Below are 25,758 nucleotides of genomic sequence, written 5' to 3' on the forward strand. Positions count from 1 at the left end.
AGTTTTATTTCGTTAGTGTCAAGAACCCAATTTCATAGATCGCATGCTTCTAGGGTTCATGAGACTAGGAAGAAGGTAACAAAGGCATGGGTGCCTAAGTCTTTCATTGTAGATGCATTAGGTCCCAAGATTTGGGTACCTAAAACATCTATCTTTCGTGTCTTGTAGGCATTGGTAAAGGGGGAGCGTCTGTCAACTTGGTTTGTTGATAGTGGATGCTCCAAGCACATGACCGGGGACAAGTCACTATTTTCTACCATTCAAAACAAAAGTAGAGGTAATGTGTCTTTTGGTAATAATGGTAGCCTTAAGGTTGTAGGAATTGGAGACATTCATATATCCGAGTGTCTTCATATCAAGAATGTCCTTCTAGTCAAGGGGATGACTTTTAATCTCCTAAGTGTCAGTCAATTGTGTGATACGGGTTACACAATTGAATTTCATTCAAGTCAATGTTTGGTTAAACACATTGACACACTTGACACGGTACTAGTAGGCACAAGGGTTGACAATATTTATCAAGTATCATTTAAAAGTGCTACTAATGCTGTGATTAAGTGTTTCATGTCGAAAGAAGAAGAGTCTTGGTTATGGCATAGAAGATTGGCACATGTAAACATGAAGAACATCTGGAAGTTGGCCAACCAAGGATTAGTGCGAGGCTTACCAAGCATCAAGTTCCACAAGACCAAACTATGTGATGCATGTCAAAAGGGTAAGCAAACAAAAGCTGTCCATAAAGGTAAAAGCAATGTAAGTACATCTACTGCTTTAGATTTATTGCACATGGACCTATTTGATTGCAGTAGTGTAATATCATTGAATGGAAGTAGATATTGTTTGGTAATCGTTGATGATTTTACTAGATACACATGGACTTTCTTCTTGAAACATAAGGACCAAACTATAGATATTTTTATTTCCTTTTGTAGAAGAACTGAAAATGAAAAATCGACAACAATTAAAACCATTAGAAGTGATCATGGTGGGGAATTTCAAAATCATAGGTTTTTAGAGTTTTGTCAAGAAAAGGGATATAGGCATGAGTTCTCTACTCCAAGGACCCCACAGCAAAATGGGGTTGTGGAGAGAAAGAACCGAGTCTTACAAGAGGCTGCACGAAGCATGATTCATGAGTACTCCCTACCGAGCTACTTATGAGCTGAAGCTGTGAATACAGCTTGCTATGTGCAAAACCGAATTCTGATACATAGGTTTTTAGGAAAGACTCCCCATGAACTTTGGTTTAGGAAACCGCCTACAATTAAACATCTTAGGGTGTTTGGTTGTAAGGTGTTCATTTTAAATACCAAGGACCATCTTGGAAAATTTTCGGCCAAGGCTGATGAGGGGATACTGGTTGGGTACTCGCTCACCAGCAAAGCCTATCGAGTCTACAACAATAGGACTAAATTGATTGAAGAGTCCTCTGATGTAGCTTTTGAAGAAATCCCTAACTCAAATGATCAATCAAGGGCTATAGGAGAAATTCAATTTGAACTTAGAAATCTAAGTTTGAATGATCAAAATGAAGAACGAGTCGAAGTTGACTCTGATGTTGATGAGCAAAGACAACAAAGAACTCAATCTGATCCTTTGCCAGATATTGAGTCCTTGCCTGTGCCTAGTGAGACCACTCATGAGGCACCATCAACACCAAGACAATCTAGGATAGCCTCTAGTCATCCCCAAGATCAAATTGTGGGAGACATTCAACAAGGGGTTAGGACTAGGTCATTCTTCAGAAATGAGTCTAATGAAGTCGCTTTGATTTCAGAGATTGAACCAAAATTAATTGATGAGGCATTGCACGATCCTGATTGGATCATAGCTATGCAAGACGAGTTAGGTCAATTTGAAAGAAGCCAAGTGTGGGACTTGGTTCCTAGACCTAAGAAGACCACCATTATTGGAACTAAATGGGTCTTCAAAAATAAGTTAAACCAAAAGGAGAGGTAGTAAGAAACAAGGCAAGACTAGTAGCCAAGGGCTATAGTCAAGTTGAAGGCCTCGATTATGATGAGACCTATGCTCCTGTGGCACGATTGGAGTCCATTCGTTCAATGCTAGCTTTTGCTGCACATAGAGGTTTCAAGCTCTATCAAATGGACGTTAAATCGGCCTTCTTAAATGGTTTCATTAAAGAAGAAGTCTACGTTGAACAACCACCGGGGTTTGTGAATACCGAAGCTCCAAACCACGTGTTCAAGCTCAAGAAAGCTCTTTATGGGCTAAAACAAGCACCTCGAGCTTGGTATGAAAGGTTGTCGACTTATCTATTAGAAAAGGGTTTTGTAAGGGGTCAAATAGACCCAACACTATTTCTTCGTCGAGATGGTGAAAATATTTTTGTAGCCCAAGTATATGTCGATGACATAATTTGTGGCTCAAATAACAAGGGCTATTTAAATGAATTTATCACTCACATGGAAAGTGAGTTTGAAATGAGTCTTGTGGGAGAATTGACATTCTTCCTTGGACTAGAAATCAAACAAACTAGAGATGGCATTTATGTCCATCAAGCAAAATACACTCAAGAGATGCTTAAGAAATTCAAAATGAGTGATTCTAAGGAAGTATCCACTCCTATGGCGACGAGCACTCGTCTTGACAATGATGAGAGTGGAAAATCAGTTGATCTAACGCAATATAGAAGCATGATCGGTAGTCTTCTATATCTCACGACTAGTCGACCGGACATACTCTTTGTTGTGGGCATGTGCGCTAGGTATCAAGTCCGTGCAAGGAATCTCACTTAATTGCAGCTAAGAGAATTCGAGATACCTTAAAGGCACAATTAGAGTAGGTCTTTGGTACCCTCGCATTGAATCATTTGACTTGATAGGTTATACCGACTCCGATTATCCTGGGTGCAAATTGGATCGGAAAAGTACAGTGGGGTTGCCAATTTTAGGTTCATGTTTAGTTAGTTGGTCAAGTCGGAAGCAACATTGTGTTGCTCTCTCCACGACCGAGGCTGAATATATTGCCATGGGAGAGAGTGTATCACAGTTGTTGTGGATGATACACACCCTAGAGGATTATGGACTTTCTTATAAGGGTGTACAAGTGCTATGTGACAACATTAGCACGATCAACCTAACTAAAAATCCAGTCCATCATTCTAGGACCAAGCACATTGAAGTGCGTCATCACTTCATTAGAGATCACGTAGCTAGGGGTGACATTGTGCTCACATATGTGGAGTCAAAGTCAAACCTAGCCGATATCTTCACAAAACCCCTTCCGGAGAATGAATTTAGTCATTTAAGGAGGGAGTTGGGAATGTGTTTGGCTCCTTAGGTCATTAGAACTTCACCATGATCAATGAGGACTATTAAAATGACAAGAGTAATTGGGAAACTGATTTGGGCAATTTGGGGACATCTCACACAAACGATAAGGTTTAACAAATTGTTTTTGTTTGCTAGAAATGGGGTGAGATGCTAGGAACAACCAATTTATTCAAAATGTACTATGCATCCCTTGAATAAGTAGGTTGAAGAGACATAAATTGAGTATGGGGAAGGTCATTACATAATTCATGTGTATTTGACTCCTAGATCTTACTCATATATTCCAACCAAGGAATCTTGGTTGGACTTTTGTCTAGAAATTATCTAATCATGATTGATGTGTTGATTGATACTTTGGATTGGTATCTTTAATGATAAGATGAGTTGATAATGTAAGAATAGTAATTTAGGATATATTTTGACAAATTTGAAACTAAACATGACAGGGTTGGATATTTCAGGTTTTGAAACTCTGAAATGTCTGAAACTAACTTGTAACTTAATAAAAAAAACTAGAATGTTAGGACTTTCAGAGCTTGCAATTAGGAAATGTTCTTGTTCGTAGATGTTTAGGTTCTGTATTCTGAATTTGAGAAGTTCTGGATTTTCAGAATTCTCGAGAGAAACGACTGCGAAATCAGTTGCTCGAATTCAGATATCAGAAATCTAAATTATCAGACACTGATCGGTCTCACGACCGATCAGGAGACTCTCTGATCGGTCCACAGTCCGATCAGGGGTCCTCCAGATATCTTCGTGCTTTCTGTTGGCTCACTGATCGGTCCAGGGACCGATCAGGAGGATCTCACGCGACGATTCTCTTCTCTGTTCGATCTCTGATCGGTCCAAGGACCGATCAGCTCTCTATGGTTCGCAGGAAGGCCCCTGATCGATCCGAGCACCGATCAGAGGGTTTCCTGATCGGTCAAGGGGACCGATCAGACCTTTTTTGTGTGCGTTAAAATCGATCCTGATCGGACAGCCGTCCGATCAGATTACACTGTGCGCTACCCCTCATTAAATCCTCCTGATCTCCTCTCTTCCCGATCTACTTCTTTCTCACAACCCTAGCCGACCGACGCCCCGACGCCCCCTTCTTCCTCCCGTATTCTCGACCCATCGTCTTCTAAAAGCCGAAGGTCAAAATGGCACCGAGGTAATCTCTCGATCTCTACTTGTCTTTGGCAGTTCACGTTATCATGTTTCTTACGGTGACTGTGGTTTGTGTTTGGTGGTTTGCCCATGGCCGGTGCTCTCTCTTTGTTTCTCATTGTCCAAATGGTTAGGAAGAAACCCACTAGTGGTGAGGGTACCTCTAAGGAACCAACCGAGAAATCCAAATCCAAGTCCAAAGCTCCTGCTACCTCCCGACCTCAACCAGCTAGTTCGGGGAGATTCCCCAACCAACAATTTGAAAAATCATTTAAGGAGAGGACTTTCAAATTACTCCCTTGTCGATCTGTTGATAAGAAGTTCATGCAGGAATCTTGTCCCTCTATTTTAGAAACCATTGCCTACTACAAGCTCGATTCTTTGGTTTTTCTAGAAAGGGACATCAACTTTGATCTAGTATCTGAATTCTATAACAACCTTCATCAGACTCCTGATGGTAGTCATAGAACAAGAGTGGCTAAGCAAAACATTGATCTCGACATAATTGCCTTCTTTGGGTATTTAGGTTGTCGTTTGTGTTCGGGGACGGTGTTCTCCATCTATCCTGTTTTGCCTGAACCCGTACCTCATCCTCTTAATGTCTCTTCTGACTCAATCTATGAGTACTTCTTTGGTCATCCGAGACTGGATGGTTTAGATGAGTTAGATGACGACTTTCATACATTTGCAGCCCTTAGACTCTCTGCTCCTGACTACATTCTTTTCAAAATTGTCACACAATGTCTTCTACCTATCACCTCTAAACCGTTGGCAGAAATTCGACCATATCACTGTCTGATGCTTTATGGGTTACGTCGACGTCTAGATTTTGATATTATGTCGAGTGTCTATATGTCTATCATTTCCCATAGCGAACCGAGCGGCGACAACATCTATATGCCTTTTGGGCATATAATTACTGATTGGCTCGAGTCCATGGGTATTGACGTCTCTAGGGGGAGGATAGTGAAGATGGTCAGGCAGGATTGTCGACTTGGGAAACGTGCGTTTTCCAAGTCCGGAATCCTAAGTCAGGATGGGACGGTTAGGTGGAAGGATGGGAGGGCACTGGGTGAGCTACCACTTCCACGACAGGTTGCTCGTCCTCCTGCTGCTGCATATGGCGAGGAGGATCCAGATCTGCGCTGGCAGATCGCTGAGCTGGAGAGCCGGTTTGACCGCCACGAGGAGATGGTGGCTGCAGAGTTCGATGGCCTGCGCCTCCAGATTGATCAGCGCTTCGATACTCTACAGAGACAGCAGTTGGCGACACATCAGACATTTCTAGGATGGATGGCCGGCCATCCACCTCCTCAGCACTCTGCGGGCGAGCTACCCTCAGGCAGCAGCATGCCTCTTCAGGATTCCACTCTTCCAGCTGATGCTGCAGATGATCCTCTTGATGAGGATGTTGGCTGACATTCTCTATGTTTTGATTGTTTTGTTGATACTATGTCTTTGATACATTTATCTGAACTAGATGTTAGCTGTGTTTCTTATATTCATGCTATTTATGATGCTTCACTATTCATGATACACTTATGATGTTTCATATGCCATTGTTTTTCATATACCGTTTTTTGTGTGGATTAAGATTGAGGCGTTATTGGTTAAAAGGGGGAGGTGCTTGTCAGTCTTATTCATTATTTTACACCTTTTCGGTGTTTGACAAAGGGGGAGAAAATAATTAAGTTTAGAGACGATTTGACCTCTTTGAATCAATAAAGAAAAAAAGAGAAAGTAACTGAGTTATATCCATCTTAGGGGGAGATCTTAATTTCCCTGAAATTATGGATATGAGAATTTTTCTGATCTAAACTTAAATTGTGTTGTCAAACAACAAAAAGGGGGAGATTGTTGATACAGTCTGACCTGGATGTTGTTTTGATGTTGACACTGATTTAAGTTTGAATCAGATATTAAATTAACTCAGACTAATTACTAATCAAGGTTGACTTGGTTAACCTGATTGACCTGATTGGGAAAAGTCCAAGCGAGGAGCTTGGCACGGAAAAGTCCTGGTGTGAAGCTAGAAAGTCCTAAGCGGGATGTTAGGCATTTGGAAAGTCCCGTGAGTGAAACCAGCAATTGGGAAGTCCAAGTGTGGAAGCTTGGCATGTATGGTCGAGAGGGTTCGTAGCACGCTCTCGGACCGTGGTGAGGGAAGCTTGGAAGCTTGACCGAGACTCACGATTTTGGATCGGTCCGCACCGATCCGGCATAATGGCACTACCGATCGGCGGACCGATTCAGCTTCGATCGGTCCGGACCGATCAGCAACACCTGTAGCACATCGAGTGTATCGATCGGTCCGGGACCGATCGATAACACTCGAGCACATCGAGGATATCGATCGGTCCGGACCGATCAGATGATCCTCGAGCGCGAGTGGATACCGATCGGTCTTACGGACCGATCCAGTTACCTGATCGGTCCCCGCACCGATCAGCTTGTGCTAGATTCGCGTGAAGGGTGGATCGGTCTTGGGACCGATCGAGACAGCACTGATCGGTCCCCGGACCGATCGCGACTTATAATAACGTGGATCGGTCTGCGACCGATCCAGTATGGCTTGTTTTGCATGCACTTTCTCTTATTGTTTCGATTCGCAATTGCTTTTACCTATTTCGTTTCTAACCATCTGCTGCAAGTTTTCTCGAGTTTCGTGTTACAGATTACGATGTTGGGTGAATTCAAATTAAGGATCATTAGTAGAAGGCAACAAAAGGCTTTTGCTGGGTCTCGCTGCGGACAAACCAGTTTTGGTAGCAACGTCTCGTTTGCGATCTGGTGGCAGCCGTTTGGTCGAAATCAGCTTGACTTGTGCTGATAGGTTCAAGCTCAGAGGTACCGGTGGAAACGAGGATGCCATTGGTGGGAGCTGAGACAATCGGACAAGGAAGAAGTGTGATTGGCGACGTCGTGGACGGTTGCAGGGATTTGCAGGGATTTGCTGCAGTTTGGCAGAGATCCGTTACAGAGCAGAGAGGCATATGAAGGTGGAGAGGAGAGGCTCTCGGGACAATGCTTTTTGTGCTCTTGCTGTGAAAAACACTGTGGAGAAAAACTCTCTGGAAGATTGAAGCAGTGTGCTTGTTCTCTGATTGTGGCTGTGAGCTTCCTTTGATCATTTCACTTGAGCCACTACTGTAAGTCTTGTGCTTAATTTCTTACTGCTGTTAAAGACTTTGTGGAGAGGTTACTCCACCGAGAAGGAGAATCCTTTAGCCGGATAGCTTCCGGGGTGTGATCTACCGAAAGATCAAGAGGATTCGTCCACCTTACGGACACGCCGAGGAGTAGGGGCAAGTTATCCCCGAACCTCGTAAATCTCTGAGTTAGTGTGCTGTGCTTTCTTGTTTAGTTTTCTAATTCCGCTGTGCTAACAAAGTTCTTGAAGAAATTGTTGTTTAGTAGTTTTCAAAGAGGCTATTCACCCCCCTCTAGCCATCTAAGGTCCCAACATAATCCTCCCGGCTGCTCCGCTCGTGGGCCTTCGTCTTCGAGCCTCTGGCTCGTATATCAACCTCCCGGCCGAACGGCTCGGGGGCCTTCGTCTTCGAGCCTCTGGCTCGTATATCAACCTCCCGGCCGAACGGCTCGGGGGCCTTCGTCTTGAAGCCTCTGGCTCGGATATAAACCTCCCGGCCGAACGGCTCAGGGGCCTTCGTCTTCGAGCCCCTGGCTCGGATATAAACCTCCCGGCCGAACGGCTCGGGGGCCTTCGTCTTCGAGCCCCTGGCTCGGATATAAACCTCCCGGCCGAACGGCTCGGGGGCCTTCGTCTTCGAGCCCCTGGCTCGGATATAAACCTCCCGGCCGAACGGCTCGGGGGCCTTCGTCTTCGAGCCCCTGGCTCGGATATAAACCTCCCGGCCGAACGGCTCGGGGGCCTTCGTCTTCGAGCCCCTGGCTCGGATATAAACCTCCCGGTCGATCGGCTCGGGGGCCTTCGGGAGTAGTACAGATCATATAACTAACAGAACAAATAACAGAAAAACTGACCGTGATCATGAGGATGGCAGAACTATCCGGCGTCGTTCATCTTCACGTTCCAGATCAGGCGCGTTCCCACAGACGGCGCCAATTTGATCCTGTCTAGAAGCTAAGAAAACGAACCTGCCGGTGTGACGTGTCTGGAAGGTTGACCGCATCCCCATGACCCGGTTGATGATCTGTCCGCTGCGTTGACCAAGTCGTCTGAAGTCCTCCTCCGGTCAATCAGCGACCGGGTTCCCCCGGTCTCTGGTACCTCGGTGCTCGAGGCGAATCCCACAAATGTATGAGTAACCAGATAATAACAGAATAGTAGTAAAATAAACAGATACTGAGTACGAGAACGTACCCCGGCCCAGGGGGGCGCCCTCGGATGGAGCGGTGAGCTGGTTCCGGCGAGGTGGATGAATGCAAGTCGGTCGGGCAGTCGAATCCGCGGGCGATAACTCGGAATCCAGTGCGACATGGATCCAAAAGATGGCACGTAGGCCGGGATACCACAACGGCTCGCAGGCCGGAACACGGCACGCAGGCCGGATAAACCCAATAACCCACCATGATGATAACGATGCAAAGAGTAAAATACCTCGGCGCGATGACCAGAATTACCCAAATAGTACCGAGCTGCGGCTATCTGAAAGGTGACGATATCCACTAAAGACAGCGGCAGTAGATGCGAGAGGGGGAGGCTGCGGCTGTCGGCAGCGGCTGTGGCCGCGGGAAAAGGCAGCGTTGGCTGCCGGTGGCGGCTATGGCCGCGGGGGAAGGCAGCAGTGGCTGCCGGCGGTGGCTGTGGCCGCGAGGAGGAGTCAAAGTCGGTCCAGTGGCGGCGGCGGCGATGAAGCCCAGCTCCTCTTCCTGTTGGCGGCGTTGGGGTGCGGACCAGATGAAAGGAGGGGGAGTAGAGAGGCGGTCGGCGGCCGACGCCGGCAAGGAGGGAGGAAGAAGCTCTTCCTAGCGGCGAACCAAAAAACGCGAGCAAAAAACCCCCCTCTCCCTTCTCTCGTGCTTGACCAAAAAAAACCTAAACGTCCAATTATAAAAATGCCCTTCTTCTTTCTTTTAATTGCCTTTGACCCCCTCACATATCCGGATCACAAGCTTTGAGATGATAATATCATTTTAAATATTAAGGAAGAACATTCTATTTGTTGACATTGACACTTTAGCAATTAAGCAACTAATATCATCTTTTAAGATGAACATGTTATCTTTTATATAAATATAATATTCTTTTTTCAAAAGTTGTCCTAAGCTCAAAATGTTGTTCTTCAATTTGGCACAAAGAAAACATTCAAAATATATTCATATTTTATATTTTTTGAATGGATGAGAATGCTGCTTTTGTCTTTCACATCAATCTTTGATTTATCTCCGAAAGATACATTAACGCCAACTAAATCATTAAGCTCTGTGAACATGCTTTTTTCCCACACATTTGATTGCTTGCACCAGCGTCAAGATACCACATTGTATATTTGCCTTTTTCATTATCTTTATATGCTAACAGTAGTTGTCATATTCTTCTTTCCTTTCTTCCATATAATTTGATCTTTTATATACTTTATTCTTGGGCGATCTATATTCTTTAGTATAATTCCTAAATTTGTCATATTTGTAGTATTAAACTTGAGATTTATCGTACCTCGAATTTATATGCCCTCTTCTACGTTCTCTTGTTGAATTTTCTCTTCTTTTATTGTTGTTGTTAGAAATTTATCCTTGTTCACTAGCACGGCCTCATCCATATTCACGATCCCTTCCAGTTTTCATCCTTCTTTGTTGGCTGAAGAGAAGTCTTAAAAAGTTGGTAAGTAATCTTTGAATTAATTTTCTTCTTTATGGGCTTATAATGAACTCAATAGTTACTGACGGACTTATAGATCCTTAGTCTTTTCAATGATAAAATAATACTATTAAATCTTAAATTCAATAATAAAAGAATTTTCTCATTAATAATTACTCCTAGTTTAATTTCCAACTGAATATACTAGGGTTTCCCAGGGCCTCTATACTTTGGTTTCCTAACTAGAGCGCTTTAATCTTATTTAATAAATTACTAAAAAATACAGGTAAAATTAACCTTATGCTCCATCTACCCCAACACACCGCCCAATCCCATTCCCTTCCCCTTCGCCGATGTCGCCGGCACTCCCTCGCCGCCGCCGCCCTTCGTATTTCTCCGCCATCCCGCCACGGAAAATCCCTCCAGAATGCCTATATAAGGACCACAACGCTTCGCCCACTTACCTCGTCTCCCCGCAACCAGCTCGGCGAATCTGAAGAACGACTCCCGGGTCTTCGCCGCCTTATCGACGCCTGCTCCGATCTCAGATCCCTGAGGCTCCTCCACAACGACATCCTCCACCTCAAACTTGAGTCCCACGCCCCCATCCCCGCGGCCCTGCTGGCGGCCTATTTCCGATGCGGAGCGCCTGAAGCCGCATGCCAGCTGTTCGATAGGATGCCTCACAAGGACGTCGTCAGCTGGACGCTCAGAATCACCGATTTTTGCAACAGGGGGCAGTTCGAGATGGCGTTGGGCCATTTTAGGGCGATGATGGAACAAGGAATCTCCCCGGATGAAGTCGCGTTGCTTACAATCTCGTCGGCGGTGGCACGGTATGGTCAGCCCCAGCACGGGTATGAGGTTCACGCCCATTTGGTGAGGAAATTTGGTAGGCTGCACAAAGCCACAGTGACTTCTCTTGTGAACATGTATTCGAAGATCGGGAGAATGGACTATGCAAGCCGAATTGCTAATGCAGGGGTCAAGAACAACGTTGCAGCAATGACCGCATTGATGACTGGTCTGCTTAAAGTGGATGATGCTCACGGTGCATTGATAGTGTACCAGGAAATGATGGATTCAGGGATAGAACCAAAAGAAAAGACCATAACTTGTGCCATTAGGGCTGCCTCAAAGTTGGGATTACTTAAGCTCGGGACTCAAATTCATGGCCGTGCAGTAAAGAAGAAGATTGAAGTGGATGATCACCTACTCAGCTGCTTGATCGACATGTACAGTCTTTGCGGGGCTCCCACCCATTTGTGCCGGCAACTGTTTGATCAAATGTCTGTTAAAAATGTAGTGCTATACACTGCGATGATATCTGCCTATGGAAGACAAGGCGAGGGGCGCAGTTCACTTCAGCTTTTCAATGACATGAGAGCAGCTGGTGTTCTAATAGACTCTGTTGCATTTACCGCGATCCTCTCGGCTTGTAGCTCATCTGGGTTTTTGCTTGAAGGGTTGAAGTGTTTCAATTCTATGGTTGCGGAATATGGAATTAGACCAAGGGAAGAACATTATGCTTGTATCAGGGGCTTACTAGCAAAGAGTGGAAAGCTGGAGCAAGCATATGTGGTGATAGAGCATATGAACTTGAAAGATGACAGAGGCATTTGGGAGGTTTATTTGGATGTTGCCAGGATTCATGGAGATGTGGGGTATGCTGAAATTGCTTCAAGAAAGCTTTTGGAGATAGAAACGGGGTAATATTTCAATCCAATTGGATTCAGAGGTATTCTACTTTCCATTCTATTAAGCTGCTGAATGTGGTATTCTAATTTGCATATTTTTGGCTTTTCAAAAGTTAATTTAGCAAGTACCATTGTCAATTAGGAAGCTTGCAGCTATTTTTATGTTATAATTTTGAAAGGATTAACATGTATTTATTTGGCCTTGTGTATCACATAGGGCATGTATACATTCTATGCAAACATCACAAGCACAAGCATGCATTGCCCTTGTTGCATATTTATGACTAAAGCCCAGCCCGGGTTATAAACGAGCCAAACCTAATTAAGCTATGTAGTATTCGAGCTTGTTTGATAAGGTTATCGAGTCAGTTCAAATTTGTTTTTTTTAATTTAGATGTTATCAAACTCTAAATTCAAGCGTGTTTAATTGTTTGAAATTTTTATATTTTAAATTTATTTGTTTTGTTATTGTGTTTGATAATATAAACTTATTTATGTATTTTTAAATTTATTTGTTTATTTAGTATTTTGATAAGAATTTTATTGATAAATATTGTTTATGAATATTAACAAACTGAATAAATATATATTTAAATTTAAATTTATGTATATTAAATTTAATTAAATTTGTATATATTAAATGAATATAAATTCAAATCCAACCAACAAACTTGTTCACATCATCAATTGATTTACAGCCTAACACCGAGGGAAAGAGATTGATCGGTTAAGGGTCAGAATCAAGGCAATTAGGGATGATAAATGTTTACTCGAATAGGTTGCACTAGGACTGTCAGTGTCCTTTTTAATATTAATATAACTCAATATTTCTCTTACAAACTTTTTTAATTTTTTAATTATTTAGTTTACTCTAATTAATCATGTGATCGTCCTATAAAAATTTTCATCAATTATCAAAATAAATCAGTAAGTATTTACAACAAATTCTAATATTTTAAATTCTAATATTTTTTAAGTCAATCGTATATTAAAAAAATTATTTATTAATTTATCAAAATTAGACTCAATCTTTTAATCTTTAGAAAATTAAGAAAGGGTCTAGGTCGTAATCTGATAGCTACAAATATTGATATCAACAGTCAAATAATTAAGGGGGAAAAAAAATTTAAGGAGATGTGCCCATCCAGAATTATTGAATCTCATTTTATTATAAGAAATTTCTCATCAGAGGATTAAAAATGGTCCCTTAATAATAAACCCAACAGAGACTTTCAAATGATTTTCGTCCACTCAAACCTACATATTAATGTCCCTCAACCCCCATCCCCACAATGTCTTCATGATAGATAAATTAAAAATCCAAGTGCAAGTTGTGATTAATGAACAGTCAGTAGGGGTCCTAGTTTTAAATGCATAATTTATTTAATTTATTTATCTTTTTAATTTCTAGATTTTATTTTGCAAGAAATAAAAAATAAATAAACAAAATTTCAACCAAATCTACAAAGTGTTGAGATAAAAAATATATGCATTATTATATATCATAGAGAAAGGGGATAGCATACTCCTCTCTCCTCACACTTAGAAGAATACATAGCCATAAAACGTTTATTTTGTCGCCAAGCTACAATTTTTGACTTCCGATGGCCGCCGCCGATGGAGGCGAGCCGGAGCCTGACCTTCTCACTTACTTTCGTCGTTGCCTTTTTTCGCCTCGGCCTCCTTCTCCGCTGCTTCCTCCTCAGGCTCCTCGAACGCGGAGGCAGGAAAGGACCGCCCGAGGCCGGCGGAGGTCTTGAAAGTGATCCGCTTCGACTCCGGGTTGTCGATGTACATGTCGGAGAGGGAGACCCAGATGAGGAACTCCCGGCTCTTGACGCCGGTCATCCGCTTCATCCGGCGGTCCTCCACGAACGCCGTCACCTCCGCCGCGTACGACACCGTCCTGCCGATCGCCTTGAACACGTGCGTGGTGGGCTTCGCCTGTCGCAACCACACGAAGCCGGTGGCGCGGTTGTAGCCCACCTCCTCCATGGAGGCGAGCGGGAGGAGGCCGCGGGGGAGGTGGAGCTCCTCGAGCAGACTCATCGACTGCTTCTTGCAGATCTCGGCGCCGTTGAAGACCTCGGCGCCCTCGCGGTGGGTGTCGATCATCGACTGAGAAGACATCGTCGGAGCAAGCGGCCGCCGAAATTTGGGGGGAAAGGGCTAAAGGAGGGCGGTGGAGTGGGTCGGCAGGAATTGGGTTCGATTTTAAAAAGTCGAGGAGGACTTCGAATTTACCAAAACACCCCTATGCATTTAAAGCGGTAGATGTGGTATCGGGAATATGGAGAAGCGTCCCGTTACACACTGCGTAACGTAACGGCGCGGTAAAATGCAACTTAAAAAAAAACTCTTTCCTCGGGCCATTTATCGCGTTTTGTGAGCGTTCATCATTTTGATTTTCCTTTATTTCATTAAATAATTTACTGCCTGTAATTAGTTGGAGAAATAAATGCGCATTAATTGCGCACTCTGTTAGGAATATGTTTCATCCACTTTGATAATTGATTGATGCTTTCTATAAAAATAAAAAGAAAAAAAAAACTGATGTACTTTGAATTTATTGTTACTTGTTAGTTTTGCATAAAAAATTTCCTGAATATTTGGTAAGATATAAAAAACGTGATTGACGAAGATGGTTAAATAATGACTACTATTGTTGTAGACGGGTGATTGATGCTTTCTCACGCAACCATCGTCATTATTATATCATTATCATCATCGTTATTCATTAGTTAATCATTATATAGACACCCAGACAAGATTATATTATACATCAGATCCTGATGAAGTGGGTTCAAATATCAAGAGAAATAGAAGAATAAAAATGAATAATATTATTCAAGAATAATCTCAATCTACATTCTGTAGTTGTCTCGATGTCACCATTTTCTCCTAATAAGATCTGTCACTTTGTTCTGCTCCTAAGTCGTTTTTTTTCTTCTACTACTAATTTCCACGTTTCCGAGCTTTTTCTCATTCATCTGAGAATGTTGAAGCTCCTGAACAGATCTCCTTTTTGTGAAGCTCCAGCATCTTCACTTCTGGATTGCACAGCCCTGAAATCACTCGATAAGAACACATATTATGTTATGCAATATTAATTTCTCAGCTTCTCCTTTGTATGAAACTAACTACTACTTATAAGAAAGTGCTATCATATTGTATCGCGTCAGTTTAACTACCAGCTGTGAGCTAACCTTCGTAAGACATACCATTAACAATTCAGTTTTGCATGGCAACATACTTTAATTATGGCAAGTGCAAAAGTTCAAAATGTGAAACTAAACAGTTCTGAAATTAATATTGCACATATAACTATATGAAAGCCTTCTTCATCTGATCTTCAGCGAAGGGGAGCCTTTACATAAATTTTATCCTCACTTGATCAATTATAGCACTGAACTAAGACATGACCAGTCTAACTCTATGCTTAGTAAGAAAATGCAAAAAAAAAAAGAGCTATCCGTATTCTAGAGTCAATATTAAGTCTCACAGGAGGGCAATTCTAGGCGATAAATAATACTTGAAAATTGTTATAGGGGTGTCACACATTGAATAAGGGAAATGGAAATACTTCAATTTTGTCTAAACTGAGATGCTTCCATTTGGTTTTATACTTTATAGAGTTGGTATTGATAAAAAATTAATGATTGAATTAAAAGATTGTTGAAAGACTATTGTTGACTTACTAGCCATGTAAGCAAAGATTTGTGCAGTTCAAATATTGCATCACTTAATCAGAAAGAAAGATCGACATTACTCAACAATAAGCAAACCTGAGCATCTTGGAATATCCCAAACAGCAATTGATGATGATGAGCAGTCGCTAGCACAGAGAGCATGGTTGTTCTCATGATTGACATTCATTGCAAGCATCCAGGAACCTATTGTGACATCCTCATTGCTGAATATTCGGAAACTGGGAATGTACATGGTTACCAATGATTAAAGAAGTATATGCATCAAGTTGTACACCCGCAATGCAACATATGAAGTAAATAAAGGAGTTGTCATGACCAATAATTCAACAGAAACAGTGAAGTACAACCAAAAAGCTATTTTACAGCACAGAAATGATGTGCTAAGCAGTAAACAGGTTATATTAATGGATATCGGATTATTGGTGCTCCAGGTAAGCATATTTCAAACTCAGAAATAATTTAGCAGGAAGATTCTGTGAAACCCATGTGAGCAACACCAATAAAATGTCTCCGTTGAATATTCAGCAATGTTCTAAATTTCGGCCTAGGCGGCTGTCTAGCACGCCGCCAGCCACACCGGAAAGGTGGAAGGCGGCCAGCCTAGGCGGCGTTGGGCGCTGCTAGGCGTTGTTGTACGTTGCAAGGCAGTGACTTTTTGGGCTTTTAAATTTAAAAGCATGATAAAAAACAGAGTTTGTCCTACCAATTGAAGCCCTAAATCATCTTTAATCGGTCAGCCTCTTTGTCTTCTCACCGCCGCAAAAGGTCTGCTTCGTAGATTCACCTCTTTGATCATTCTAGTAACTGGTAAGTTTATTTTTTATGTTAATTTTTTTAGGAAGCAGTTTTTTGACATCACGGGACGTCTCCGGCGGCACCGGACGCGTCACGAGAGGCGTCCGCAGCCACTGAAAGTGCACAGGACGCAGCCACCGGAAGCATCGCAGAATGCATCCGGAACCGCTGGAATCGTTTTAGGATGCGCCTGGCGTCGTCTCGTGATGCTTCCGACACCATCGGAAGCTTCACGGGACATCGTCGGACGCGTCCTGACGCTTCTGGCTCCGCCGGACTCCTCTCGCGATGCGCCCACAGCGACTGATGGCGTCATGTCATGAGCCCCCATGGTACTGTAGATAATTTTTTTTATTTAATTAATTCAAACAATTTCCAACTTAAATAGTTCCAATAGGTTTTCATAAAATCTAATTAAATTATTCGAATAAATATATAAAAAAATATATTTAAAAATAAAAAAAATAATTTATATAAATCAGATTTAAATATATAAAAAATTTATTTAAAATTTATTTTTTTTAAAATATTATAATAAATTTTATTAATTAGATTAAGATATATAGAAACTATATTCTTAGACTTAATAATGCTATTTTGTGCCATATAATTATATATTTTATATATAATTATATCTTAAGTATTTTATATATAATTTTTTTCTCAAATTGTTAATGGTTCAAAGTTCCTAAATTTATTTTTAAATCACTTTTCAGGTTTTCACAATGGCAAGTAATCCATCTTCAATATCACCTGTCACTCAACTAGAATCCGGGATTCTTAGCAGAAAATCAAATGACATCGATGGGGAGTTTGGAATGTTGTTTGACCTAAGAATCTCGACAAAATTAAATACAAGCTGTGTAAAAAAAATAATATTGGAAGAGTGTATAGGATCAAAGAGCACATAGGAAATGTACCTAAAAATGTATTTGGTTATCGAAAAGCATCTCGAAAAGATAAAAATAAGTGCAAACAGGTTATTTTAGAAGGGAGGAATTGAAAGAAGAACAAAATAATGGAAAAACAAAGTTATAGAGCAGAGGTGACTATTTCTCTAGACGAAGAAGAATGTCCTGAAATTAAAGGGAAAGATGGAATTGAAAAATTTCTTCCACTTAGCTCCATGGATAGATATGCATTGGTCATTGTTCCAAAAAATGTAGGTTCAAGTGGGAATAAAGTGTTTCGCCATAAAAATATAAATGAGGCTCTTTTCAAAGAGAGAACTCAACAATATGTTAGGAAATGAGTTTATGAAAATGAAATCTCATTCAATGTTGTTGATAATGATAGCTTCAAGCAACTAATAAAGGTAGTGGGTCAATTTAGACTAGGATTCAAGCCTTCAACTCAATATCAACTTAGGGAGACATTGTTGAAAGCCGAAGTTGAAAGAACAAAACAACATGAAAAAGAATGGCCAAAGAATGAGTGCTCGATCATGACATATGTATGGAGTGATAGAAAAGAAGAAGCATCTTAAATTTGTGTTAATTGCAAGGAGGGTACTACATTTTTAGAGTCTAAGAAGTCTTCAAATGAGACACATACAGCTGAACTTATTTTTGAGTATGTTGACAAGTGTGTTGAACAAGTAGGAGTTTAGAATATTGTTCAGATTGTAACAGACAATATATGTATAAGTCACACTATTAATCTCATGCTTGAAAGTATCAGCAAGCTTCCATGATAAAAAAGGTTATTGAGCAATCCAAGTCTTTTACCATTTTCATTTATGCTCACCAAAAGACTTTGTCATTGATAAGAAGTTTCGCGAAGGAGAGAGACATAGTCTAACCATGAGTTACTAGGTTTGCATCAAATTTCATCACATTGCAAAGTTTGATTGAAAAAAAAAAATCTAGTTTAAGAGTCATGTTTACAAGTGATATGTGGGAGAAATGTAAATGGTCAAAAACAAACAAAGGGAAATTGGCTTACTCTACTATGATGAGCATGAGTTTTTGGAATGGTGTGACACTTTGTTTGAAAATATTTGCTCCTTTGGTAAGAGTTCTTCGATTGGTAGATGGAAATTGAAAGTCATCGATGGGGTTTCTATATGGGGAGCTTCTTCAAGTTAAAGAAGATATCAAGATAACCTTGAATAATGTGGAATCAAATTATCAGCCTATCATAGTGATTATTGAGTCAAAAATGAAGAATAGACTTGATGTCATGGTTTAAAGTGTCGTGCCGAGACGGTTCAAACGGGCGAAACATCTCGTTCCACTCGGCGACCGACACCGGCACGACCTCGGCACCAGACCTGCAACAACTGTGACATGCTGCGCGACCCCGTGGTCGCAGCGAAGGGGTTGCTCGACCCCACAACAGTAGTAACCCTTCTACTGCCTCCGCAGAGGTATCGTGAGACCCTGCGGCCGCTGCAAAGGGACCACCGCGGTCGTGCCAGAGGAGTCATGCGATCCCCGCGGCCATGGTTGAGGGGTCGTGCAGCCTTGCGACAGCGCCGAAGTCGCGTGAGCTCGCGAGTGGTGTCAGATTTCAAATTTTTTTAATTAAATTTAGGTTAATTATTTTAATCAACTCCTAGCTATGATGGAGATAATCAAAAAGGCTTTATTAAACCCTAATAAAATTATCTAATTAATTTTATATTTCATTTATTTTAATTTAAAAATTATAATAAATTTTTTATTTATTTATCTATTTTCATATCTTTTCTTTTTTTTTAAGATTATTTTTTATATTGTTTATTTTTTAAATAGTTATGTTAAATATTTTATTTTTTAACTAATATATTTTATATTTAGAAAATACTGAACGACACGACACGATACGATACTGAAACCATATCGTTCCGATCCAGAACCGAAACCTCGACACGAGTCGAAATTTTAAACCTTGCTTGATACATCATTACATATCACTGCCTTTTTATCGAATCCCTATTTTTACTATAAAGATAGTTCTATTGATCTTTAGGCCGCGACGGGGATTTTTGAATGCATGAAAATTTTGCATGCCAATGAGTTAGATCTACAAGATACAATTATTAACAAGGAATTTGCAAAATATAGAGACAAGACTGGGTTATTTGGAAAATATTGACAGCAAAAATATGTAAAAAAATACTAATAATAAATTTTATCCATGTGCATGATGGAGTACATACGGTGCTCACACACCCAACTTGTTAAGAGTGACATTGAGGATACTTTCTTCGGGTTGTAGAAATTAGAGTGCATTTGAAGGAGTAAGCTTTAAACTTTAAGTCTTTAAATAAAGTAAAGTATTAATTTTTAAAGTTTATATTTATATTACTAACTATAATATTTACTTTCTCTTTTTTTTTTTTTTAAGATTCATACAAAAAAAAAAAAATAGGTTGAATGCCAACAGGTTGAACAATTTAGTATCTATCTAATTTAATGCTAGATTGTTGAACAAACAAAAAAGAAAAAAAGAAAGGAATGTCGATGTCCTTCACAAAAGCTGCTTTAAATGCACAAGGTTGGATTGTGAATGGTGGGAAAGATGATGAAGTTGAACTAGGTTCTGGATTCACATGACAAACGGTTGATGAGACAAGTGGAGCTTATGAAAATCTACAACACGAAGAAGCTCTAGAGTGAGAGAACTTCACGAGAATGATTTTGCATCCAAAGAATAAAAGGAGGATCACAATAATGATATTGAGTTTGTGTCCGATGAAATTATAGAGAAGAAAGTAGAATAAATATGTAATATTTTATTACTTGTGTAATTTTGAACTCATTTTAAATTTAATGTTATTATGTTGGAATTATAGTACGTGATTTATTATATAATTTATGTTGATACCATAGAATCCACCTAGAGGCGTCTAGCCCCCGCTTAGGCGGCGTAGGCGCTAGACACTGGACTAGCGCCCGACTAGTGCCTAACAAATTTTAGAATCTTGATATTCAGTGAAGTCATTGAAATAGGATATGAAAATAAGCCAATAAAAGTAATCATATATTGGGCCTCGTAATGAAGTCAATCAAGTTACCTGAAAGTAGGAATTACAGTTGAAAAAAGATTATAATGGTTGGTGAAAAAATTCAGTATCAAGTCTTGCAACTTGCCTGTCGTTTCTCAAAGCAACCAAGCTCGAAACTACATCAGCTGAAAGCGCATATATTGGGCCATAAGCATGAAGAAAGTAAATCTCACCAAACAGGTGTGACAGTGGCTCGTACCTACGTCAATTGCAAATGCATACAAGTATTAACTCTATGTATTTTTGGCAGTTGAATGGAGATGTGTATAACGTATTGCAAAGCACAACTTAAATAAGACATCAACAAACAAACATTAATGATGCACTAGACAATTAAAATCAACCTGAAAAGAGATAACTACACAGCATGAAGGTTACAAAGGAAATAAGGTAGCTAAAAGATTTATCCAGCGTCGCTTTCTCTCTGTTTCCATTGGCAGAAAAAGCTAAAGGGAAGGAAAAGATAATTTTAACCTATATATCTTCAGTTTGTTTTCAGATCCATGAATTATTTATATTCATTTCAAGACTTGCCCTGCCGTCTTGTTCAATTAATTTATTATTTTATTTATCTTAACTTTGCAATGTATGATATTTGATAGAATACGAATGTTGTTTTCGCCTCTTAAAGTTGGGAATGGATTGAGTGGAATGAAACATCCCTTTAAATAGATCATTTCATCTTAAATTGTTCATCTTAAAATAAGGATGGAATCGTAGAGGAAATAAAGCATTCCATTTATGCATACAAGCATCCTAGGGGTTTTTATCTTAGAAACATAGTAAAATCTTTGTCCATACAGATAATATAATATGAAACTTAATACACTTGATTCCCAAAAAACAGTTAAATAAATCCTCAAATTTCACAAATAAAGACGTAAATTACTTTCTTTGGTCATAAATTTTTGCTCATCATCATGCAGCACATCTGTATGTTATCATTAAATTTACAGAAAATACTAACCATTTCATGTTAGGGTCAGTTACCACAGGACCGTTCTTCATGCATCCAAGATACGTTCGAGTATGCGGTCGTTCTTTTGCCAAAAGCAAAGAAAGACGATCTGAACAATGCAATGAACAATATAATTAAACTAAAGCAGTTCTGAAGAAAGAAATGACAATTTCTCAAAGACATGTTACCTGGCCTCAAATATATGTCATCATCGGCTTTCACATAGAAATCAGAATCATAAAGTGCAAATGCAGTTTTGAAGAAAGCTAATCTACAACAAAAATTAAATGAGAGTTTGGACAAACCAACAGAAGAACACTCCAAAACACTTATGTAGTAGCGCTTCATACGTTTTATGTGGAAGATTGCTGTACTCTTCTTCAATATCTATAAGCATGAAATCATCGTACACATTCACCTCCTTTTGAAGGGCTGCCATTTTTGATTTATCTTCGGTCTTTCCTATAACAAATCTGAAAGCCAAGCCAGTCGCTTCTTCCAAACTGCAGCATGCATTACTCAGACTCAGACTCAGAACTAGGGCAACGATCCGGTTAATTACCAAATCCATCCAACTAGAGATCACAAGATACTATCAAAGCCGAAACTTAGTGGTACAAAAAGCACAGAACAGGCAATGGCAACTCGGATCTCAACAGAACAGCGATAATAGACAATGGAGAAGAGAATGAGACAAACGAAGAGTAAGGGCGCGAACAAATCCAAGCCGATACAACGAGATTAAAGACGAACCGGAGAAGACCTTGACGATCGGAGGACAACCACGTCTGCCTGATGGCTTTCCTCCGGCCGACGGATCCAAACCCCGTCTGGATCCCAACGAAAGCCATCACCTTGTGCCGCTTCGACGCTCCGACGTCGTTTAAACTTCCGCCACCGTGGCCGCTGCGATCCCACACGACGGAGACCGACCTAGGCTTCACATCGGGGCACTCTCCGGAGGGTCTCGTGACGGAGAATACGCCGAAGAGGAGTCCGGTGATGCCGAAGATTAGGCAAGCGAGGGAGAAGACGGACGAGGAGAGGCGGCGGAAACGGGAGGTCGGGCGTGAGTGGAAGACCTTGGGCGACATCGGCATCGCTGAATCGGAGTCATAACCCTCGGCAAAACTTCATCTGTTTTGTGGATCGAGGAGGAAGAGCGAAGCGTGCTCTCATGTTACTATAACCTCCATCGAAAACGGTGTCGTCGACGCTGGTCCGATAACGCAAAACTAGCTATGTTTCCATTCCTTTGTTTTCTTTCTGCTTTCAACTTATTAAATATATTAAATTTATATTTATATTTTTACATTGTATTGGATGATGTATATTTTGAATAATAGTTCATTAATATTATTATAAAAATTATCTTCATAATCTATTAAGTCTTCTTCTTTGGAATTACAATTATTTTTTTATTAATACTAATATTTGATGAATTAGATTTATGATTATTAGAAAGTTCTTGGCATTTGTTTTCCTAACTTATTATCTTACGATAAAAATTTAATTAATTTTTTATTTAAATTTTTAATTATATTATTTTCTGAGTTTTGATTTTGATTATTAATAATAAATCTATCAAGGATATATTTATAAGATTGAATAAAATCTTCTATTTTTTTATACGTTTTGTATATTCAGAATCTTATTTTTTTAATAAACATATTTATATTAAAGTAATAATAATAATAAAGAAAATACAAGTTCCTACTATTTTATCAAAATAAAATTATTTAGAATTAAATAAATAATTTATATTTATAATTTTAATTTAATGATATTTTAAAGTTCGAACAAATATAATAAAAAAATTATTTTGTACAGATTTTAAAAAAATGAGTTTATATCAAGATTCTCATTTGTTGATCATTCTTAGGTAACAATCAAGCCCATTTAATTCTATAGCGCAATGTGCAACGGCTGGCGAGATCTAGAATTTTCAAAAAAGTATATAATTTATCTAGATAAATGCACTCAAAAATATGATTTATTCATTTTAAAATCTGATTTATCAACTTAAAAAGTATATAATAAACCAGATAGGGCACTTAAAGATTCTATGTTCAATTTTTATGATTTTTCATGGCAATTTATCAAAGGACGTACATGGTATAATGTATTTATCAAAAGGTGCATCGTAAATTGATATTTACTAAAAGGCGTAGGTAAGTAATGTGTAATACCCAATATAACCCTCCCGCCAATCCCCTCTGCTTAGCAGTCAATTTCCGAAGCATCCGAACCACTTTTTGAATAACGCTGATTTTAAAAAAATAACTTTAATCATTTGTCTACCTCCCTCCTTCGTAACATGCGAGTACAGATCCAATTCTGTGGAGAAATCTTTCCTCTTGTGAAACCCTAGTTTGGTGATCTCGAGTGTTTCTCAAGCGACATCAAGCATTTCGGTGCCAAAAACCAGGACTGATCGCGAGACGCCAATGAAGGGTTCTAGGGTTTACGTCAATCATTTCGTCTCATAATGGCCCAAAGAAGTCGATCGGGGTGTATCATCATCCTCTCAACATCAATTAGCTGTAAAGGTATCATTTTACAAACTCTGTGATTTTGAGAAGCTCAACTAGTATGATTAAAATATTTTAATTTTTATAAAATGTAGGGTTCAGTTGACATTGGACAGAAACTGCATTGAAACAGTGTCCTAGGTCACTTTAAAAGTTTTTTTTTAAGCATCCACGAAGAAAGGAACGCATCAAGGGTCTGTTATTTTACATGACCGACACATAGTGTTGATCAAACAGTCACCCTTTAGTATTTTTTTGGACATACAAGATATGCAACACATCCGTGGAATTTTGGTCAATATATTTCAAAATTGGGATTCAAGTAGTCAAACCTTTAGATTCTCAAGTACAATATATAATTTCGTATTTTAAGTACAAAGTAGTTGTATGGTAAAATTAAATCTTTGGTTAAACGTGAGTCTGATACGATATCACATCAGGGACATAGTAGGCCTGATATGATATCATATCAGGCCGAACGTGGGCCTGATACGATGCCATATCAGACCCAATGTGGGTCTGATACGATGTCATATGAGGCCCAACGTGGGCTTGATACGATACAATAGCAGGTCTAACGTTTGCTTCATATGGCAGCGTATTAGGCCCACGTTGGGCCTGATACTTTTGTATTTGTTGGTAGAAGTCTAATAATCATTAAACTTGGTCAGGTGTTCCGGTTGGATTCACAAGAAGAGATGTTTCATTGCTGCTTGGTATTGCAGACCGAGGAGCTTCAATTCCGATGAATTCAACTAAAGCATTCAGTGACCTCTTTCTAACATACTTCTCAAACAAAAAAGAAGCTACTAGATCAAGAATTGAGGAGTTGCTTAAATTTTATGGCAACCGTTTTGAAGGAGAAGAAGATGTTTTATTATTTTTACAAATTCTATATTTTGTATATATTTGTTTGTGTCTTATTTTCTTCTAGTACATATAAGATCCATTTATGTCTTATAGATATAGTAGATGATTTTGAGAACCTTGCTAGATTCAACTGGGTTGAAGTCATCCATGAATTTATGACTCCACAATTATCTAAGATTGGGGATATATTTTCATCAACTGGAACAAAACAATCTAACACCAACCTCCCTTACCTAAAGGGATTTGCTGGTCTTTTGGCAGTAAGTTTATAATTTATGTGAAATTTATTAATATTTTGCGGACATTTATGAATAGGTAACCCTTGTGATGGTGAATCAGGCATGGTTTTTGGAGCATGCTCCAATCCAAAAACCATACAAAATAGAAGGAGCAAGAATAAATAAGTGGAAGAATATTCCTTCACATATTAGTAAGGTGAGGGAATTGTTTGATCAAGTCTCCTCTGAAGAGGTAAATTTTGAATACTTTGATTATAGTTTGGTTAAAAATTCTTGTTTTAACATGTGTTTTAATATTGTTACAGGTTTTGATTGACCTAATCCCTATCCAATATGAAAATTCATTGTTTGAGAACCTTGTTGGCTTTGATGACAGTCCACATGCAATGGAGACATCACAAATTGAAGTCATTAAAGGAGGAAGGCAAATTAATTAGTGTTGTAATTGCATTATTCAAGCAAACAGAATTAAAGAGCTAACAATGGAGAACATGTAATTGAAGGAGAGGGTGAAAGAATTAATTAAAATAGTTGAAAATAAAGGCATGAAATCTCAATATAGCGAGCCTGTAGACGATCCTCAATTTGAACCTGTAGGTGTTACAACAAGAAGTAGGAGAGGGCGTGACAGAAGTTGCTATGATTACAGAGATACTCCAATTGATAGTCCATTGTGGCTCAAAACTTTACCTAAGAGGCAGCGTAGAAATATACATATAAGTTAGCCTGCGAAGAAA

At 39.6% G+C, this 25,758-nt stretch overlaps 3 protein-coding genes across 3 annotated transcripts; 1 reads left to right on the forward strand and 2 right to left on the reverse strand.

Annotated features, from left to right (window-relative positions):
- The first annotated feature begins 11,001 nt into the window (after positions 1–11,001).
- LOC122048837 (pentatricopeptide repeat-containing protein At5g16860-like) lies at positions 11,002–11,943 on the forward strand. The gene has a single exon (XM_042610356.1). The coding sequence runs from the start codon at positions 11,002–11,004 to the stop codon at positions 11,941–11,943; it is 942 nt and encodes a 313-aa protein (XP_042466290.1).
- A 1,455-nt stretch (positions 11,944–13,398) lies between these two features.
- LOC122047730 lies at positions 13,399–14,110 on the reverse strand. Its single transcript, XM_042609182.1, has one exon. The coding sequence runs from the start codon at positions 14,055–14,057 to the stop codon at positions 13,572–13,574; it is 486 nt and encodes a 161-aa protein (XP_042465116.1). The 5' UTR covers positions 14,058–14,110; the 3' UTR covers positions 13,399–13,571.
- Positions 14,111–14,751: 641 nt separating this feature from the next.
- On the reverse strand, positions 14,752–22,628 carry LOC122047729 (probable beta-1,3-galactosyltransferase 14). The gene is made up of 7 exons (XM_042609180.1): positions 22,135–22,628; positions 21,732–21,884; positions 21,570–21,652; positions 21,391–21,490; positions 20,509–20,622; positions 15,713–15,855; positions 14,752–14,992 (listed from the first exon to the last, which is right to left on the reverse strand). The coding sequence occupies exons 1-7, from the start codon at positions 22,479–22,481 to the stop codon at positions 14,910–14,912; spliced, it is 1,023 nt and encodes a 340-aa protein (XP_042465114.1). The 5' UTR covers positions 22,482–22,628; the 3' UTR covers positions 14,752–14,909.
- Positions 22,629–25,758: the final 3,130 nt, after the last annotated feature.

Source organism: Zingiber officinale, chromosome 2B, assembly GCF_018446385.1.
Source record: "Zingiber officinale cultivar Zhangliang chromosome 2B, Zo_v1.1, whole genome shotgun sequence".
NCBI classification, from domain to species: Eukaryota; Viridiplantae; Streptophyta; class Magnoliopsida; order Zingiberales; family Zingiberaceae; genus Zingiber; species Zingiber officinale.